Source organism: Solea senegalensis, linkage group LG1, assembly GCF_019176455.1.
Source record: "Solea senegalensis isolate Sse05_10M linkage group LG1, IFAPA_SoseM_1, whole genome shotgun sequence".
Classification (NCBI taxonomy): Eukaryota; Metazoa; Chordata; class Actinopteri; order Pleuronectiformes; family Soleidae; genus Solea; species Solea senegalensis.
In genome coordinates this window covers 11443585-11464175 of record NC_058021.1, presented here as the reverse complement: position 1 = coordinate 11464175, position 20591 = coordinate 11443585, and the positions used below count along the sequence as shown (strand labels likewise).

The window sequence follows — 20591 nt, the reverse complement described above, 5'->3', positions numbered from 1 at the left end:
CGTCAGTGTGGTGAACTGTGTCTGGGATGATCCTCCCAGTACATCTTGGAAATCTTTGATATAAGTGATGACTATAGAAAGACAGGGCATGATGGGTTTGTTTGTTTTTAAAGAGGAAGACACTAGAATGAGTGGGACTTTCACTCTCTATCTGGACTTCAGTGGGTAGTCTGAGTCTCTAAGGATGCCTTAGGATACAGGATACCTGTGCAGATAATATTTAATATTTAACCAAGTTGCCACATTGTTGGATTTTATCTTTGTTTTTATTTCCTTTTCCTCCTTTATTTGTTTGGACCAGTCTTGTATGATTAACTCATGAAAAACTTGAAATAAAATTGTGACAAAGGATGTGTACAGTAGCATAGTGCGGTCTGTACAGACATGACAACATTCTTCCTCTTTAGTTTGCTGCAGGAGTGAACAGGCAGTGAAACGTGTCCCTCTGCTGCTAGACTGCTGTAACAGTCACAGATGGCACAAAAACAAGCAGTTTCTCTTGCCAGTATGACTCATGAACACACCTTCGTAAATGAGGTTCCCCTTCCTCTCTGTAAGTGCTTTAAGTTGCCGAGTCAATTGACCGTTTGTTAATGACAGATAGGATGTTCAGACAAACAAGTCTTAAAAGCAAATGGAGTAACATGCTTTTGTTACTAGGTTCATAAACGGTTGAGACTGAACATCAAGTTCAACACGGCTATCTGACGATGATGATGATGATGATAGAATACATTTTGTCTTCTACTGTCAACTCATAAAAAAACAATTCTGGTTTTTGTTCACGGAATAATAAAACAGCAGAGGATAAAGCTTAAAGCCATATCTAAAATCCTGACTTTATGTTGTATAACAAGAATTACACATGGCTATGGTCACTATTCTTTCATTTAAATTAACCAATTTATGAATACATGTATGTATTTAAATCATTATAGATCATCATTTATCACAACCCAATTCACAATTGTGTGTGACAAGACCAAATGTATGCATGACATTTCTGACCATGTTTTTGTAACGCCTAATATTATTTAGAATATATAAATGAGTCATTTACAAGATATATACTTTGACAAATGAGTCAAAACTTTTATTAAGTAAAAGCCTGGAAAAAATTCTGCAAATATACTTGGCAGGCCAAAAAATAACTCCTTATATACTTATAAAACTTATCTAAAAGTGATACCATGGAGGATTTAAAAAAAAATGTTCTGATGAGGCATTCATGATACTGTTGTCTGGTTGACCCTCCAGTGTCGATGCAGCAGCTGCATTAGAGTATTGGAGATCTCCCTGTACCTCAGCCCATAGAGGTACGGAGCAAACGCCCTGGGCAGCAACATAAAAACACACATATTCACTGTGCTGATCCACACACGGGCATCTTGACTTATGTCTTTCCTCTGGAACAGGAAGAGTTCCAGGGTGAAAACAAAGCCAGGGGCAAAATAGAGCAGGAGCAGAACCCCATGAGCCAGCAGGGTGACCCGGGCCCTGGAGAAGCGGCTCTGCCAGATGCCCTGAGTCCTTGTTACCATGTAGAGTCGAATGTAGCAGTATAAAATGAGAATGGCACAGATGAGTGCAGCAATTAAGAAGTAGATGTGGACCCTCATCATGTTCTCAAGCTGAAGGAGCCCGAGGTTGACGAGAACCAGGCAGACAGGCAACTTCACATGGGGATTTTCTCTCTCCTCTATCATGACCACCAGGATGAATGGACACGCAGCTGCCAGCATCCACACCCCCACCAGTATGCAGTGGGTGCGGGGAGGAGGAAGAAGGTCGTGGTAATGGAGGGGCCAGCGGACAGCAACGTAGGTGTCGACCACCATGAGGGTGATTGTGAGGATGGCACAGCAGTAAGCCGTGACAGTGACGGCCGTGACCACCTCACACACGATCCAGGGGAACTGCACTCTCACAGCATTACACAGCAAGGTGACCAGATTGAGGATGAGGAAGAGTACATCTGCTGCCAAGGTGTTGGCCACGAGCAGGTAACGCGTCTCCTGACGCAAGGCCCGGGTCAGAAAGATGCACGTCAGGAGAACGGGGTTGGCCAGCAAGGTGGCAATGGTGATAAATGCAGTAGGAATGAAAAAAAACTCTAGGTGCCACCTCTGCAGACTCTCAACCCACTCCTGTGTGAGGTTTGTAATCATAACTGATGATGCCATTGTAGGTTAGGTGCACTGACTAACGGTGTCTTAAATGTTGTTATACTTTCTCCTGCAGTTTGCTGTGGATTAAAGGAAAGAAATTATTAAAAAATTTTTTTTTACTGCAGTCTTAATTTTGCTTTTAAAGATGAACAGTGTGCGAGCCCTCTTTGAGATAACTGTAATACACTAATGCTATGCAAATTAATTAACATGAGTATCTACAGGAGGAAGAACAATAGCCCCTAATCACACTGTGAATTATGGTGTTTAAACAATGACTAGGCGTTCTCATGCCCGTCATCTCGATGCTGCAGGCTGAGCAAACATGCACGGAACACGTGTGCATTTCTTTTTATTCCACTCCGTCTCCTCTCTTTCATCAACTTTGTAATGCTACTCTTAAATAAAACATTTGATATGATATGAACAGCATACACTGATGGACTCTGCCCCCCCCACTGCTATATTGCAGAAGAAGATAAAGATAAATAAAGAAGCTACAGTTGTAAACAGTTAATTCACAGTAAACACACAAAGAGATAATATGCCGCAAAAGAATAAAAAACCTTAAGTCACAGTTTGAATTAAACCTTAAATTCACCTACACTCTCCAGTGAGGCATCAGTATTAAATTGCTGAAATAAAATTTTTTAGGATCTTACAAACTCAAACACTTGAATCAACATAAAATCGCTCGGTGCACTCCAAACCTTGCACAGACAGTGTATATTGACAAATTATCGATTGGCCACAGGTGACATTTCTTACCTTGTGTTCAGAGAAGAATAACCTCTCCGTGGTGTGCATCCATTCAGCTTAGCACTCTCATAAATCAATGGGTGTTATGTGGGCCTTGTCTCACTCACATGGCCTTATCTGATTTACTTTTTGTTGACTCTCACAGGTAACATATGGATGGAGAATGCTGCAGCCACTTGGCTGTAACATAGTGACGGGGTGGAGCATTTTATCCTCTTCACTGCTCTTCGCGCTGTTGCTTTCTCAACTTGCATTTGATACCTCTTCAGATATAAAATTGATTAAATCTGCATGTCCCCCTTTATTTCACTTCAGTTATGACCTTGATTTAATTTACAGAGTTGTTAAAGGAAAAACCCAAGCACTTTTTTGGTGGGAGACATTTATAATTCATCCATATAGATTCCTTATCGATCTGCCTGACGGCACATTAACGTCACGCCATCTTACATATGTATAAAGGTCCTGGTTATATAACAGCAAAGGAAAGCCCAAATCAGAGGTATCACTCCACTCATTGCTGCCATCATGGGTACACCAATTACAACATCACACTATATTTCCATGTGTGTTTTAGATAAGAATACTCTCTAGCACTTCATGATAAACCTGACTTAAACAAACAGCTGACAGGGATGATTTTATTGTTTCATTTCTAATCAGATGTCATTTTCTCAAATCACTTAATTGCCTCTTCAAATAATTTCCAGTCCTTTTAGTCTTTCATATTCATTTCTTTCTCCACTTTCTGTATCCATGCTTGCCTCCAGTCTCCTCATCATCTTCGTCATCCTCCTCTTCATCACTGTCAGCTTCAATACTGTCATACTCTTTCTCCTGTTCCTGCCATTCTCTTGCCATAAGTCTTTGGAAGATTTCATACTCCTCTGCTGACGCCATGGCAACTGCTGTGAGGAAGGTGTCCTGGTTAACGTTAAGGATACTGTCCAGTTTAGGGTTGACGGTAGTGGTTTGGCCTTTCTTGTCAGGGGTTTGATATAAACCTCGACGCTCCAGAAAACAGTGCCGGGAGCGAACCTCGTCCAGGGAGAAACGGAACAACCTAGACTTGATCATCTCTCTCTGTTTAATACCCATTCGGAAAAAGACATACTGTGGAAGGATGGATAAATAATTAATAAATACATCTAGAGTTAAAAAAGATTTTAACATATATTTAATGAACACTTAAGGTACTGTTGCCTCTTCACACATGGTTCACACAGGGAGGTGATGGAGCTGTATGTGTTCTTGTATTGGTTTCGGGTTAGTGTATGTAGAATGTTCTTACTGGAAAATATGATGAAATTAAAAAATAGTGATTAACGTGTCAAGTCTTGTCCCAAAAGTGGTGTCGGCATAAAAGCTGAAACCAAATTTAATAAAGCTCAATAGTGTGATTGACATGTTTAGTTCAGGACAGTTCATTCTTAATCATTTTCTCTTGTACAATAAAATAATAAAGCAGGATTGTGTCTTGTTAAGTATGAGGAACAAAATTTATAACATTATAAGTAGTTGAAAATGGGACAAAGACAATGTTGTGTGTTGTCGTTCACATATCTACTGTGAAGGAAGTCATGAAACGTGCACCTGACCATTATATATATTTAAGCTATGATATTTAAATGAATTCATGTTGTATAACAAGACATCAACATATTTTTATTTTGTTAGTTATTTTTGGCTTGTTTACCGACCTGAAACTTGTACTCCACCTGACCCAGATCCTCCAGAATTATGGCTGGATTGTCTCTGAGGATATCTGTGATCTGCATGGTAGTAAACAGGCACCTCTCTCTGAGAAACAGCACCACATAATTGACTTTCTTCACAGGCACAGTCAGGATCTGGGGGTAATGGGCCACAACTCTCTGAAGACTGCCTATAAGGGGAAAGGTCAGAAATGAAATTCATAGTTTTCAGCATTTATCTTAGTGCTTGTGCTGCCAGCAGGGACACAAGGAGAAACTGATTTTAACCACTTTATAAAAAGTTCACCTAATAAAAACGTGCTGAAGTCTATGATATCTTAAAAATAAGTTTGTCACATATTGAGTTTGACGTCCTCCTCGTCACACAGAGCCCTTCATAATCTGGTACTCTCCTACCTCACTGAGCCGCTCCATCACCAGACACCACCTCACAACCTCTGTTCATCTGAATCAAACGTCCTCTCTCCACCACACTGATCCAAGCACCATAACTGCTCCCTAAACGTCTGTGCAGCCCTCTTAAAATATCTTCAAAAGTACTTTATAAATGAAGTGTCCTGAAATCATTGTGACACAGTGGCACTAAGCCAGCAGCTCCCATGTCCCCATGAGATAAGAATGCTGATTTTCTCATGGACTTTGGTATGGGTGAGTAAGCTTTTTAGTCCCAGCTGGCTACATAGTTCCCATACATTTCCATCCTTTCTGCTTTAAAATTGGATGTAGAGGAAAGGTTGCAGGTTTCTTTTCTTCTTCCATTCAGTATTTCTATGAATGGATATACTGTATATGGTACAGGAGAGTGAGCTGTTTTCATTGTGCAACTGGATACTGCTGTCCAACAGTGAGCTAAAGTGGCAAAGATACTCTTAAGATATTGTGGACTTACGCAGGTGTGGAGCCTTTTGGTAAGTGACTGAAATCTGTATTTCCTTGTGTCCCTGCTGGCAGCCATGTTTTCTGTCCTGTTGTATGCTGTTTCTCAGCACAGGGGGGCATAGCCATAACAATCCCTTACATCTAAAGTACATAGATATGAAGGTATGTATGAATTAATTTAGAATGCCTTCATCTAAAGAAAAGCTTTAGCATTATTTGGATGAACTATGCTGCAGCAAGAAGATGGCCTTACCTTCCACAAAACCTAGTTTTCGCAGGTTGCTTATCCGCTGCTGAAGCTGCGGCTCCTTGACAGTGCACAGTTCAGGACATTTTAGCAGCAGTTTCTGCACACTGGAAGTGTTGTAGCCCAAAACGAACAGAGCTGTGAGAGTTGACAGAGCATGTTTGGTAGCACTTGCTCCCCTGACTGTGGACACAGCCTCATGTAGCTGTTCTGCCTGTGGTTCTGTGAAACCCATATCCACTAAAGTCCGCAGGGATAGCTCTGTGACTGGCTTATTAGATCCATGACTGACTTTAGAGATGTGTCCTGCTGACTGCAGAGAGGTCTGGTTGCTGGAGGAGCAGAGCAACCTGGGCTGGGAAAGGAGGAAGCATCTCCCCACCTGAAGAGGACTGAGCAGAGAAGAGGCGGCGATATTTCTCACAATCACGCGGAGAACCTTAAACAAAGAAAACAACAAGAACGGAGTTATCAGCGAAGACTTTGTGAAATTAAACCTAGGCTGTGTTTATTTCCGTTAACAAACATTAAGGTTATAATGGGGTGTAACACGCTGTGTAGTACATTTGCCTGTAGTTAATACGAAACCTTTGGAATATACGAACCACTAACGTTAAGTAATACTTTTAACGTCTTTTCATTAAGTGAATATGTTTATTTGTAGCATTTCTCGGTCACCTGCCGCGAAGCGCCTTTGGTTGCCATGCTTGTCCGTCGAAAATATACTTCCGTCCATTCAGTGTGGAGAGGGAAAGTTCCGGCTAGCGTGTTGATACCATGAATAGTCGCTACCCGTGCATTTTATTTACACGGTATGCTACAATATCGCGAATAAATGTGTCATAATTACTTGTATAAGGCAATGTCAAGTCTCAGCTTACAAATTGTTTACTTTGGAAACATACTGCCATAATTAGCCAGTAAACTACGTGTAACTTACTAGGCACCAATGAAGTATCATGAAGTCAAATGAATTCACAGTATTTACTTGTCAAAGACACACTCAGAAAATCATTTATAATAAGGAATATAAAAAGGAACAAATTGGTTGTAAAATATTTATTGACGTATAAAAATAGATAAAATATTGTAAATATTCTTACAATCTTTAATTAAAACATTGAGAATAAATTTATAAACACATTTATTAAAAAAGCACCCCCCCAACTTCACTCAGATATTTTTTTGTTGTTTCTTCATGATAACAAGGCTGTGGTCACATAGACTTAGGTGGTGATGCTGAATCATTACACTGATTTAGATCATTTCAAAATTCAAAATAAAATAAATAAAATGGTTTCTACTTAAAAAACAGTGCCATTACATTCTTGATAATGCTTGTGCAATCCTTTTGCAAATATCTCCACATGTACCTTTTAACAACTAAACAGTTTGAGGAGTAACGCTTATTACACACAAACTGTGTATACTTAATAAAGGCACAATAGTTTCCAGAGAAATTAATCTAGAGAAATTAATGTTTGTTTACTGTCTTTCTGATGTATACTTCCATGTCTTTGCACTGCTGCAGATGTTGGACAGATGGCTGTACTTCACTCCCTTAAAATCCAGACATTAGTCGTCATGGAGGTACTTTTGAAGCTCATTCTCCAGGGCCACCATTGACAACCTCTCATCTTCATCTTCCTCCTCATCTTCAGACAGAGTGTCGTCACCTTGATCAGGGTATAAGACTTGTTTCTTGAACACATCTGGGCTTGGCTGCTGGTACTGTGGCGAGCCTGCTACAAGAAGAGAGTGCAGAGTACATGAGCTGTCCACTTTTGAGGTCAGTTATGTTTAACAGCCAAGAATACAAGAAGATAGATTAGGTTCTTTGTTTTGTGTTCATGTTCTGGGTCGTTGTGTTTTCTCTCCCCACTGTGAATGTACAGGATCATCTCTCTCGACCTATGTGTTGTTGTGCACTTTATAAGCTCCCTGTCAACATTTTGTACCTGTGCCTTAAAATTCTGTAAAAACTCAATAAAAATATCTTAAGAAAAAAAAAACATGATTTGGTAAAAAAATTAATGCACATTTAAGGGTTTTCAACTGCTGTAAATATTTGGAGTTCATTCATCAAGATAAGCAGTAGGTGATGCCAGAGTCCACATTATGACAGAGCGATAATAAGACGCAAATTACGTGAGTACAGTAAAATGCTGAAACTGGAGGAACCCTTAAGTCACATGATTTCTAAACGTCCTTATTTACTAAAACTGGTTCCATCTTTATTGATACACACATTTTTACATGACTCTACTTTACTTTAATGCAATACTTTAAGACTTTTGAAAAGCCATTCAGATGTTTTTATGTACACATTTTAAATTTGCATGAAACCAGGTGAATGACTGTAAAGAATACTCACAAAAACTCTGATTTGCAGGAACCACCTCTGTCCAGTTGTACTCTGCCAGGGAAATGGGTTGGCTGATCCAAGGCCGGAGCAGCAGCTGATCCAGTGTAGTCCTCTGCGAGGGCTCAGGGTGTAGCAGTCCACTCAACATACCACTGAGATCTGAGAGAGTAAATGGAGAAATAAGTGTTCATCTGCTCCAATAGGCAGTTATAACTTCCTGTCAACATCAAAAATCAGTGGTATACCTGGGGAGAGGGGGAATGGTGGCCTGAGTTTGGCTGCCAGGATCTCACCCACATCACAGAAAGGGTTCTCACTAAATAACAGAGTGTAGAGCAAAACTCCCAGAGACCACATCTCCAGCTCTGGCCCCTCATAGCTAAAGAAAATCACCAAAAATGAGACACACAATAAAATAATTCTTCCAGTTCCATCATACAAAAATAACTACTGCCATTGATATTTTTTTCCATACATACACTCAAATCTGGAAAGACATTCCTTACTGTATTAGAACTACTTTTGTTTCTCAATTGAAACAATCACATAAATATGATGTGATTGTTGATAAGATTATATCTGCAACCATTAATGTGATGTGCCTTTTGCTAATTGTTTACCCACATCCTTTTCTTTGTAATGTCCATGAATCCTGTTTGTTTCTTAAGAATTGTTTGTTTGGGCTTTTCTATATTGTAAATATATATTAGTTCTATCTGCTACAAAAGAGTATCAATTGAGCTAGGGATTAGCCATTTCATAGTGTTGACAGAACTTCTAATTTTACAACGGTCACATCATTAAAATAAATATCACTGACAAACTGTGCTCTGACCTACATTCTGCAGGTTTTAATGCTTTGAGCTAGGCTGAAATGTCAATAACGTTAGGCTGTTATTATAAGCACCACATTTGTTCACACCTATTATATACTTACGGATTTCCCTGAAGCACCTCAGGGGAACAGTACTCAAGTGTGCCACAGAAATTGTAAAACAGCTTCCCAGGAGCCATCATGGCAGCGGAGCCAAAGTCTATCAGTCGAATGTGAAAACACTTGTCAATGATAATGTTTTCATCTTTTATGTCCCTGTGAAGGATGTTCTTAGTCCTTAGATAGAAGACAGCAGCCACCAGCTGTGAAATAGAAAGATGTTTACCAGTTTAACAAGGAACAAACAAACACTTCACTTCCCTTTCAACCACATCTCTCAGGAAAAATGCACACCTGTCTGAAGATGTAGCTGGCCAGGGGCTCATCCAGCCTCGGCTGCAGGTCTATAAACTCAAAAAGGTCCAAACCATCTCCATGTTTTTCCATCACCATTTGGAAGTAACTTCCATTCTCAAACACCTCCAGAACCTAGTGGCACAGATATGAATGTTGTAAAGCAAAGAACAGTTTTTTTTTATTTGAAGACCTAGTGATTTGAGTGTTGTGCTTTGATGACACAGTTACCTTGACGATGTTATGGTGCTGCACTCGTGTGAGTATGGCAATTTCTTGGCTCACTCTTCCCAGCATGGGGTCATCTACCCAGCAGTCACTCACTATCCTGGACTTACTGATGAACTTCACTACCACCTGCAAATGTGGACACTTATATTAAGTTACATCTCCACCACACAATCTTAAAAAAAATCTACCCTTTTGCATGGAAATTGCTGCTCTATTTTTATTCTGTCAGCCAAATTAGTCATTCACTGATGTTTAACGGCTTCTTCATCATCATATAATAGTGACTTTTCTTTTAAAAACATGCAGGCTATTTTTCTCACTGGCTGGCTACTTCATGTCCTTGTAGAAAGCCCCAATATGGTTTGAATCTGCATTGATAAAAATGACGTCTTACTTCTTGTCCATCACAGCGCCGTACTGCCTTCCATACAAAACCAAAGGCTCCTTTACCCACAGCTTTGAGAGGCTGGTACTCTTCTTCAAACTGTCCATCACAGGCTCGAGACTGCTCCAAGTCCATGGTGGAGCGTAATGCCTCCCCATGACTGGCCTCAGCAATCCTCTGATAGAAGAAGTACAAAAAAATGATGACCAATACACAATAATAATTTGGCATATAATATAACATGACAAAACTACTGATGGCCAATGATTTTTACTGCCACTGACCTCTCCGAGACTGGCTCCTGATTGGTTATGCAGCAAACTACTTGTTTGTAAAATTGTTCCTTGCTGGCCAGGTCTACTCATCCATACACAAAACAAAGAGCTTCCATCAGGGAGATTAGTCCTACACACATCTAACTGCAAATCTGTTGAGAAAATGTAAGACTCAGGTTAAAGTCTATTTGCTCTATATAGGAATATGTGTAGATTTGTACTACAACAAAAACAGAAAAACTGCAAACACCAGTTGTACCAACCTACTCTTGTGCCATCTCTGTGGTAGGCGTTTGCTTCAAATCTGCCCTCGAGTATCTCTGTCGCGTCTGAGCACAGAATGTGTCCATTTACCTTCTGCTTTTTGGGTGTCGACGTAGCAGGAGTGTCACTCACTGTCTGAATCCTGCCATTCATTTGCACACAGAACTCCTGGCTCTTTCCTTTATGAATTGAAGAGAGAGCAGCCCACTGATCCTGCTCGTCTGTGTCCCCTTTTTGTTCTTCATTTGAACCATTTCTGGCTTCCACAGCAGCATCTTTGGTCTCAACAGGCTCAGCAAACTGGTCAGACCTAACCTCGCATGGCGAGGGTGTCCGCAGGAGCTCGGTTGTGTCACATGATGTCATAGAGTGTTGGTCGTCATCGTTGTGAACTCTGCCACTGAGCAGCTCTATGCTACCACTTAGATCTAGGTCAGCCAAGGCCCGGGTCACAAGGTCACCATTGCTGTTGATGTCCAGGAAGCAGCTGGCTGAGTCTTCAGCTGGACAAGAGTCCTCTGCATGACCCGGGTCAGATCCACCATGACCAGCAAACTTTTCACAAAAGCCAGAGGAAGACCTGGGAAATTTAGTCAAAAACTTGTAACACAATAAAAACAACCAGTATTTGGTTTTCAATCAAATGATTCTATTTTATGAAAAGCGTGGGGAAATGTGAATTAGTAATGCTTACACACATTACAATTAGTGATAGGAAATTTGACCTCTGCATTTAACCCATCCTTATCACCAGTAATGAATACACACAAGCCGGGCTTATCTGCCCATGGAGCAATGGGAGATTGCAAAATAAACTCCCACTGTGAAGCCTTGACCGATGCCGTGTCTGTCTTTGGAACTGTGAGTTCACAGAAGTCACCTGCAACCAGGCTCCTATTGGGCAGTATCAGCTGTCAATCACAGTGGTGTCCATGCATGTGCTGTGCTTTATCATACTTAAAAGAACTTTCTAAATTATTCTTTTTTGTGTGCCTTTTATCAGCGAAACATGATAGGCAGTCAGCCTTAACAATTTCATTGACTACACTGGAGGAAAAAAGATATTCAAAACAAAATAATTTCTTTAGTTGTGTAGTATGTAAAATAATGACAACTTCTTGTTCTTTAGCCTTCATTCCAGACAAACAACAGCCTGTTGTGATAATATCGATATGAACAAAATGTAAAGACCAGCATATTTGCTGATAACAAATCCCAATTTCTGCTTTCTCACCTGCTCTCCAGTGAAATGACTTCGAAGCTGGAATCTTGGGAGACAGAGGCACATGACTGGTGGCATTTACCTTTGGCAGAGGATATGCCACTCACATGTCCTCTCTCGTTGGGAGTGTCTAAACAGGTGAACAAAACACCAAAAAAAGAAATGACAGCATTTTCTCAGAGTGCTCTTTTAAAATTTGATGAAATAACTCAACTTGCAATATTTACACATAGCATGCTGCGTAGACTATTCTGTATTTGTTCATTTGAGTAGCCATTTAAAGTTGGGTTGAAAACTGCAAATGAAAGAAAAACGACCAAACTAATTTTCATGTCTAGATTTTCTCACCTGGGTTAATTTCAATTGCAGGTTTATTCTTTTTCTGGGCCTGCTTTTTGAGGTTAAGTTGAGGTGGTGGTTCGTAGACAACAGGGCAGCAGGTGTCATCTCCTGGAGGTTCCACCCATGCAAATGTCTTGAGAAGTGACTGAGTGGTATCTGCACTGTCTAGTTGGCTACAGAAAGGAGCAACCTGGGCTGCCTCCTCCATCAGCTCAGCGGTGTCATCAGCCCTGAGGAAGGAACGGCTGGAATTCAACTTTAAATACGATTTTCAGTCAGGATTGATTAATGGTCAAACAACAAATTCTGGAGGAAAAAAATGGTAGGGGCTGGACTGAAAATATTGATGGCACTGATGTAATAACATTGCTCTGAATTCAGGTAGCACTATATGTGTTTCATTAGCAGGGTGGTGTGGTTTCGAGGTTTCACTTTTTGTTACATTACACACCATTACCATAATTCACTGAATCACAATCAGTATCTTCTCCAGAGGACATAGATCCCATTTGTTATTCAGTGAGTTATGGTAATGATGTTACATTACACACCATTACCATAACTCACTGAAACTCAAACAGGATCTACATCCTCTGGAGTCTTTACCACTATAACAAAACCATAACAGCACCTGCAACTGCTAAAAGCTGACTGAGAGTGATTGTTTTTGTCTTCTACACAGAGCCTCAGAGATAAAAAACAATTGTGGCTGCAGAGGCTACTGTTGCTCAGTAAAGTAGCGTTGCTCTAAACTACTAAATCTTTACAGAGAAAGAGGGGGAGGTCACGTAAGGGGGGATGACAATGATCAGATGGCGATCAGATCTTGATGTAGGCACTGGAGACACATGTTAATACCACGTATAAACGCATGTGGTGAAGCGTTATCTGATCAATAAGTGAAAAGCTCATAATAAAGAAGGTAATCATGTATGGTTCACGTTACGTTTTAAAGCACATATAACAAGACCACAAGGACGTTTTCTTACATAACTACACGTGTAGAGGTGACTGCAGGAGGGGAAAGAGTCGATAAAGCGGTGCCCTGCTTTTCCAGCCTGGTGCTGGTGCCAGTGAAGATCCTGCCTCTCCCTGTAGAAGTTCTATTCATAACAGCCTGATGCACCGTGGCCATATCTCCAGCGACAAGCGAGGATGGGTCTAGGTCTGAAAGAAAGTCATTAAATTACATGGAATGCAAACAAACGGTGTTGTATAAGGAAACTAAAATAAAAACCCACAATAATAAAGTTGGAATAAAATAGTAAGCGTAAGGTAACCAAAATGATGGAAGAAAAAGTCTTAAAAAGATAGATTTTACACTGAGTAAATAACAAAGACCCATCACTGAAAGTAATATGTATAACTATACAAACTTGTTCTTCTTCTGATGATTTTCATCAGGCTCTAACTGAGAAATGCAATGCTGCCCTCCACAGTTCAAAGCTCTCACTCAAGAGTGTGAAGTTTTCTATATCATCTTGTAAAATTTACAATGGATATGAAAGCTCACCAGATTTCCCTGTCATTTTGGATGAAGTTATACTTTTAGCAGCCTCGACTTGAGCATCAGCAAATGGACAAGTCTTTCTGTTCAAGTCATAGAAACCAGGCATCAGGAAAGTGACACACTGTTGATGACAAAGCAGCAGTGACAGACTCAGTGGTTTGCACAGATGTCAATGCAAACAGCCTTTTCCTGCTGGTAGGGTTGGCTCACCTTTCCTAACAACTCGTCCTTACTGTAACCAAACAGATTGAGAGCCATGTGGTTGTGGATGCTGGAGATGGAGCCATCAGGGCGGAGCAGGAGAAGGCCACTCAGAGGAGCAAACACCCAAACTGTTCCAGAGTATTCCACAGTAGAGTTCATAGAGATGGCACCTCTATCCACTTTGAGAGTCCAGGCACATTATGAAAAAGCACAGCAATTATAGTCAATTACAGTATTTTTGGAGCACAATGTTACCTTAAGATGGTTGTTTTGCATACTTCAAAAGAACAATCTCTAAATTATTATTGCTAGTGCCATTAAAGAACAATATGGGTCATATCAGGTTATATGCAGAATACCAAACCCAGAGTTAGTGTTCTCTGTTAACCATTTATCTGTTAGTATTTCATGAGCTACCAAGTTAATACTGTTTTTCCAACCTATTTGCATGCTGTTTTTAGAAACTACAATGTTTCTTTAGGTTGCTTTAATCCACTCCTATCGATTGGTGATGTTTTTTGACATGTTTTTTGCATTTATTGATAGTCAAATACTTTCATTTTGATCACTTTTTTGAACACTGCAAATGTTTGTGAATGACTATCAGCAACACAGTGGAGTAGGCTCTTTTTTGCTCAGAACATTAGTGACTGAACCCCTCTGTGACAGAGCCATAGATGGTAGCTCAGTTTTAAATTCAAATTAAACTCACCAGAGGACTGCTCTTTTCCATGATGCTGCTCACAGATTATTTCTATCTTGCATACAGGGGATGTGAGAGGGGAGCAAGGCTGTTGATCCTGTGAAACTGAGCTTTCATGACAATCTGTTGGGCAGGTGCAACCAGTATCATTGTTTTGGTGTTGGGGTTTTCCACATTCAACTGCCCCCTGGAGTTTGATACACAGTGGGACAAGTGCACCACTCCTGATTTTAACACACTGTCTCTGAACCCTCAGCACCTAAAAGGAGTAGAGGAAAGGAAAGACAAAAACAACAAGACTTTAGGAAATTTCAAAACCTTAAAAAAGTTGAGGAGAGAATGTAGCTTCTGTGTGCTACTGAATTATGCAAATAGGTGATAAACATAAACAAAAAGAAAAGCTTTAAGCTGCAATATGGGACAAGTTTAGCTACAAGCACTTACTTTGGGCAAAGCATGACTAGTGTGGAGAGGGATTTGTAAATATGGGATTAGCTTCTTAACAGAAACCCCCTTTAACTCATCAGAATGGTGGTATCCATGGAGATGGGCAAATGCCAGGTCACAGGTTAGGATGCTGCCCTAGAAATGACATCAAATGTGACAAAATAATTTTAATTATACCATTTGATATAAATGAGGACAATACCAAAATAAATCATACTTACATTCTGTGAAAAGGAGAGAAAGGCTGACAAGCGTTCTACTTTTTCCATAATGACAAGCCTGTGGTCTTCATTTTGTGGTTTGTGGGTACACACCGAAACTGGCACCTCTCCAGATAATGTTGCAATATCCACCTACACAAGAGTATTTACACAAACATACACAATGTGTGCCCCAACATCATTAAAATAAATAAATAAATAATTTATGTATTTGTCTTGATTTCAACATCATATTTCATACCACTTTTCCAGACACAGCTGCAACAGTTCCGTCTTCTAGCAGAAAATCTTCTTCCAATGCTTGCTCCAAGACTTGACTGGTTTTCTTTAAGAAAAAATCCAGTTTCTTTCCAACCAGCTCATAAGAGGTATACTCAAATAGCTTGCAAGCTTGTTCATTCACTGACAATATCTGAAAAATTCAAATAAGACAAGTTTTCACATTATGATTTAGTTGCAGTACTGTTTGACCAATTCTACTGCACACAAAGTACCTCTCTAGTTTCATGGTTGATGGTGAGAATGGCTTTGTTAGGGTTTGGGACAGATGGAGATCCTTTCAGGGCAAATGTTCCAGACATTAGCTGACAGTACAGGCTTCTTGTTGTCTCCGACAGCGTGGATAAGTGTGGCAGGCAGACAGAAGAAACTTGAGAGGCAGGATGCAAGCTGGAGATTTGGTGGTTTCTTGTTGCGGCAGAACTGAAAATGTCTAAATGTTCACCTGTAAGCAAAAATTTAAAACAGACAAAGATTTAAAACACTTTCTCCCAAATTAGTGTTGTAACTAATTAGTATTTTTGTGTTTGCCCACGGCAAATTCTTCAAAATCTACATGTGCAGTCTGGAATCATGCGTTCTCTTGCTGTGTGTGTGTCTGTCTGCCTGTGCACTCATCCTTTTTCTTTAATAAAGAAGTAAATAGGATTTTTTGACTCAGCCTTTCCCCTTTTCACTACAGGGCTAATCACAATTACAGCCAAGACATACAGTAGGTGCATGTCATGCATGACCAGTGACCTGAATGTTTTGTACACTCACTTGACAAGGAACCAAGACAGTAACGACGCTGCAGTGACAAAAGGTTCCTCTTGTACAACGGCCTCTGGGTGTTTGGGTAGGACTTATTAAGGTCAAAGTCATCTTCTAGGAGATCACAGCTGAGATCGGGCACCACACATATAGTCTCTCCTTTACATCGGATACTCTGGCTCACTCCAGGACTAGTCCCAGTCGACAGCAACATTGCTGTTTGTTATTCAGCCAGGACTGAGAATGATACAGAAAGTCACAATAGGTTGCAAAATTGTAACCGTGTCATCAATTTACAGGTTAGTAGATAAACTCTTCTACTGACAACATTACTTATTCAGGTATTTAAAAACGTGCTAGATTACAATACAAAGTATGTAATGAGGCAAAAACGAACAATTGCCACCAAGTACCCAGAGGTTGTTTAACTGAGAGACAGTACAATCTAGAAGGAAGTCATATTTGAAAAAAAATGAAGATGCAAACAAATCTTTGTCTGTCAGTGGGTCAAACTACACAGTACTTGTCCTGAAAAGTTACACAATCAGGCTTATTAAACTTTATGAAACAATACAACTTGCAATTTACTGAGAGTTGGGTTATATGGTAGTATTGACAATTATTGCCATACAATTTGTCAGATTAAATATTATTAGGTTATATTTCCAGGTGAAAGTTGAAGATCAAAGGAAACTGTGGTTTTGAAATTCTTTATTTGATAGTAATCGAGTGTGGTGTCTTAAAGTGTGTTTGCAAAGGGCACATAACATATATCTTTACACTTTAAACTTTTGTTACACTGATTTTGAAGAAAATGATATTATGTCATATACTGTGATTGAATTATTAATCAGCCCTTAATATATGATTAAATTGTGTCTTAAGTACGTTCATAGTAGCAGCGACATAAAACTAACATCATTCATTGTTTGTTGTCGCCATAGCAATGTTTTGTGCTTGTAAATGTTATGATTTTGTAAGGCGGGAGAGCATAAACAGGCATAACAATAACACAATGATAATAATTCAGCCCATTATACCATTTTATTTCATGATTGAGAATTCACAATTCCTTTTGTTTTTGCTGTATATGTTTTTATCCAAACCTAAGCGAAATAAATATCACATTCGAATGTTAGCGTCTGATTTAAGAATACATTCCGAAACAATACTCACCACAAATCGCAGAGAAGTAACGTGAGTTTCCAAGCTATCCGGACAGATAATGGACACAGTCGTTTAAGTTGACGCCAGTTGACAAGGTAACGTTACCTCCCTTAGCCACTTGCTAGCTAGCCAAGTGCTAACGCTATCACAAACAAAACGCTGCCGTGCAGTGTTTGGTGACGATGCAACAGGGTTTCCCGCTGCAACGTTGAAAGACTTCATTCACACCTGACGTTACCGTGTCGCTAACACAATTCGGACACCATTTTAAGGCGTCATTCCTGAAGAGGACGGGATTTAAAAGCGATTTTCTCACTTGGTCAAAGCTGTGTTTTTGTAAACCGCGGGCTTGCAGCGTCAGTCGAGTTGAAGCTTCGATGACGTAGACCGTAGCCAATCAAAGATCACGCCACCAAAGGGCGAAAGCTCATTGGATAATTTACCAGAAACGCCCGCCTCAGTTTCCATGGAAGCAATGACAGACAGATGAGATAGATAGATAGATAGATAGATAGATAGATAGATAACCCATGGTTTTATTATGAACCTCCATGGCAAATGTCGACTCAACATAGTTGGGATTTATGGTGTAATTTAGAAAAGAATAAGTCTAGTTTGTCTGTCTATTTATTGTACTGGGTTAAAAATAACAAGATATACATTGTATTGACATTTACTGCAGGTATTTCACACATATTATAATTATAAGCTCTTTATTTGTATGTACAAATCTGATGAACAACACCAAAACACACCTTTGAACAGAAGGAACATAAAGATCACCCCATTACGTAAAACTGACAACTGGGAGACGCTGGGTAAGAATGTAATGTTTTCTATGTGCAACGACTGCAGGTGTCCATTTCTGTATGTTACTTCATTAGCTTCACAGACTCCGCATAGGAAGATCTTCTCCTCAACTTTGACAAGACAAACAATTTAATTACAATGCAGACGGGAATTAAACAAATCAGATATTATCATCACTGCAGGGGAAAAAAGTCTGGCAAAGTCCAAAATAAAAGTAGTTGAGTAGCACAAAAGGAAAAGTACAATATGCTCTACTTTTGCATGAGTAGAAAAAACACAGTAACGTTAACGGCTCATTCAGACATAGCTGCTTCATAGGGAAAGATATGTAACAGTCAATCCAGACATTTTCCATCTTATTTCATCTCATCACTCTCATGGAAAATGTGGCAACGCTGTGAGCAGAATTTCAGTCCTGAAAACCTTTCATCACAACAGGCAGAGAAGCTCCATCTAAAATTTATATATTTTGATGTGATACAGAAACTATTTGGTAGTGACTGCACTAAAATTAGCTTTTCGCAGCAGAAAGAGGGCCTAAAGTTTTCTTTAATTAATGCATCCATACTCACAGAGGTAATTTAAGTAATTGAATAGTTATTTCACACGTTTGGTTCATGCAGTAAAAAGAAGCATGGTTGTTACTTCGCAGCTTTTGTGGATGTTTCTTTGAGTGGAGGAGACTTTTGATCCAGAAGTCATCTTGCTGGACTCTCTGACTGTTGGCTGCAATAGCTCTGGCATGCATGCTTTGTCAAGTAACCCACTCTACAACAATGAGTTGAACTTCATACGGACGGCCAAGCGGAACACTTTATACACACTCTCTCTCTATCTCTCTCTCTCTCTCTCTCACACACACACACACACACACACAGTCACTTGTGCGCACTTAAGCAAAGTTGGGCACAAGTTTATAGTGCCATGGCTGTGAAAAGTGAGCTTTGATATGCTTATGGAGCATAGTTTACTAAAAGGTGATTCATCCTAATGGTGGTAGTCCTTTTTACTGTGAGGACGATTTCCCAGAATATGGTCAACCTCTGTGGCAATGCCCGCTGTCATCTTTGCAATAACCTGTGGTGCACAGAACAAATGAAGGACAAGCAATTAATGCTTTTTGGCATGACCACACACATAATGACATAAATATTATCACTTGGGCCGACAAAATAGTCTTCATACTTGGATTGCTCCCAGGTTTTCTGTCAGCTGTGTTGGATTAGAGGATCCCAGCAGCACTGAGCTTACGCCTTCGTTCCTCAGGCACCAGGCTAAAGATCCAGGACATCAGAAATATTTACATTACATTGTGGGAACCAATCATGACGCAGTATGTAGAGAAAAAACTGAGTTTGGTTTGCTTTCACAGGGATGGAAGGGATTGTGGGTCATAAGATATTAATGTTGTCCCGTACCTATGGCTAGCTGAGGCAAAGTACAGCCAAGCTTCTCTGCGATGTGAGCCAGGTCCTTAAGCTTGGCTTGTTGTTTTCTTCCATCTTCACTCATTATTTTCTCCCTCAGCCACTGGTATGGCTAGAGGAGCAGAAAAAAAGAGAAATAATTAGAACTATTTTTGACTAAATGTTTGAACACATGGTAGTAGATTCATGCACATCATAATGCATATACAGATTCAATAGTTAGGACTTGGGGTTACCATCCCTGTATAATGTAATACCATTCTACATAATATTATACATATCATGAATATGTATCTTTAATTGCTACCTTCATCGAGGCCCTGGAAGATTCTGGAATCCCATTATCATACTTTCCAGTAATGATTCCACATGCCAGAGGGGACCAAGAGACCACGCCCACGCCTGAGATAGAACAATTATAATAAACAAGAGGCCACTCAGCTTCCCACAGTATCAGTACACTCTTGCAAAATTAACAGTTGTTTTTTGTTTTTTTTAAAAAATCATGATTCCAGGTCCAGATTACCAAAATCTAATAACCTGCAACCACTCACTCACAGACAGCAACGAGGAGAAATGCAGTGGAAAACAAGACTCCCTTGGTGGCCGTAACAGCAAGATACAAAATCAATCAGAGCTCTAAAGAAAATGTTCACCTTCACGAGGAACCGATGATTGACTTACCTATCTTATGGTAGAGCTCTGGAAGCTGAGTTTCAACTTTCTCCCTCTGGAAGAAATGATACTCTGCTTGCTCACACACAGGTGGAATTAGATTAAACTGCCTGGCCACAGAGTACGCCTCCTGAGTGAATATGAAAAGGGAACAAAAACATCAGCGAGACAATTACTGAATTCTTATGTTTTAACACTGAACTATCTTTTTTTTCTTTCTCCATATAATATTTACAAACATTCGCTCAACTTGCTTTTGCTGTTCTCTTCAACAGTTTGAGGAACATGGGAAGTCTTTAAAAATGTTATTTGGAA

General features: G+C 39.8%; 4 protein-coding genes across 7 annotated transcripts in view; all 4 read right to left on the bottom strand.

Moving 5' to 3' along the window:
- Nucleotides 1–1113: 1113 nt before the first annotated feature.
- LOC122781263 (probable G-protein coupled receptor 148) lies at nt 1114–2611 on the bottom strand. The gene has a single exon (XM_044044917.1). It carries the CDS (start codon nt 2181–2183, stop codon nt 1227–1229), a length of 957 nt encoding a protein of 318 aa, XP_043900852.1. The 5' UTR covers nt 2184–2611; the 3' UTR covers nt 1114–1226.
- A 597-nt stretch (nt 2612–3208) lies between these two features.
- Nucleotides 3209–6516, bottom strand: mterf4 (mitochondrial transcription termination factor 4). The gene is made up of 4 exons (XM_044045006.1): nt 6447–6516; nt 5775–6207; nt 4628–4812; nt 3209–4040 (listed from the first exon to the last, which is right to left on the bottom strand). The coding sequence occupies exons 1-4, from the start codon at nt 6471–6473 to the stop codon at nt 3657–3659; spliced, it is 1029 nt and encodes a 342-aa protein (XP_043900941.1). The 5' UTR covers nt 6474–6516; the 3' UTR covers nt 3209–3656.
- A 399-nt stretch (nt 6517–6915) lies between these two features.
- Nucleotides 6916–17805, bottom strand: pask (PAS domain containing serine/threonine kinase). 2 transcript variants are annotated; one of them, XM_044031399.1, is made up of 21 exons: nt 17374–17805; nt 16207–16434; nt 15660–15889; nt 15407–15577; nt 15166–15297; nt 14942–15079; nt 14507–14756; nt 13801–13973; nt 13594–13711; nt 13070–13247; nt 12087–12310; nt 11751–11868; nt 10516–11096; nt 10262–10404; nt 9987–10154; nt 9593–9718; nt 9362–9496; nt 9071–9270; nt 8379–8512; nt 8143–8292; nt 6916–7510 (listed from the first exon to the last, which is right to left on the bottom strand). In XM_044031399.1, exons 2-21 carry the CDS (start codon nt 16409–16411, stop codon nt 7344–7346), a joined length of 3741 nt encoding a protein of 1246 aa, XP_043887334.1. In that variant the 5' UTR covers nt 16412–16434; nt 17374–17805; the 3' UTR covers nt 6916–7343. The 2 variants fall into 2 exon arrangements, with proteins under 2 accessions (XP_043887334.1, XP_043887326.1); XM_044031391.1 differs by having other exon boundaries at nt 6916–7513; nt 17374–17795.
- Nucleotides 17806–17973: 168 nt separating this feature from the next.
- kcnab1b (potassium voltage-gated channel subfamily A regulatory beta subunit 1b) overlaps nt 17974–20591 on the bottom strand; it is a 33780-nt gene continuing 31162 nt past the window's right edge. For all 3 annotated transcript variants that reach the window (XM_044031428.1, XM_044031411.1, XM_044031420.1), the window contains 5 exons: nt 20286–20406; nt 19909–20003; nt 19593–19713; nt 19360–19448; nt 17974–19251 (listed from right to left, as the gene is read on the bottom strand). In XM_044031428.1, the coding sequence (XP_043887363.1) occupies nt 19162–19251; nt 19360–19448; nt 19593–19713; nt 19909–20003; nt 20286–20406 (516 nt within the window). In that variant the 3' untranslated portion in view covers nt 17974–19161. The remainder of the gene's footprint in view (nt 19252–19359; nt 19449–19592; nt 19714–19908; nt 20004–20285; nt 20407–20591) is intronic.

Excerpts from the sequence above, each read along its gene's own strand:
- mterf4 (XM_044045006.1), bottom strand. The coding sequence starts at position 6,473 with ATGGCAACCAAAGGCGCTTCGCGGCAG. Across the intron at positions 6,208-6,446 it reads CCAAAGGCGCTTCGCGGCAG|GTTCTCCGCGTGATTGTGAG; the intron begins GTGACCGAGAAA and ends TCTTTGTTTAAG. Across the intron at positions 4,813-5,774 it reads AAAACTAGGTTTTGTGGAAG|GCAGTCTTCAGAGAGTTGTG; the intron begins GTAAGGCCATCT and ends TTCCCCTTATAG.
- LOC122781263 (XM_044044917.1), bottom strand. The coding sequence starts at position 2,183 with ATGGCATCATCAGTTATGATTACAAACCTCACACAGGAGTGGGTTGAG.
- pask (XM_044031391.1), bottom strand. The coding sequence starts at position 16,411 with ATGTTGCTGTCGACTGGGACTAGTCCTGGAGTGAGCCAGAGTATCCGA. Across the intron at positions 13,974-14,506 it reads TGGAAAAGAGCAGTCCTCTG|TGGATAGAGGTGCCATCTCT; the intron begins GTGAGTTTAATT and ends GGACTCTCAAAG. Across the intron at positions 10,155-10,261 it reads CAGGAGCCAGTCTCGGAGAG|AGGATTGCTGAGGCCAGTCA; the intron begins GTCAGTGGCAGT and ends TTCTTCTATCAG.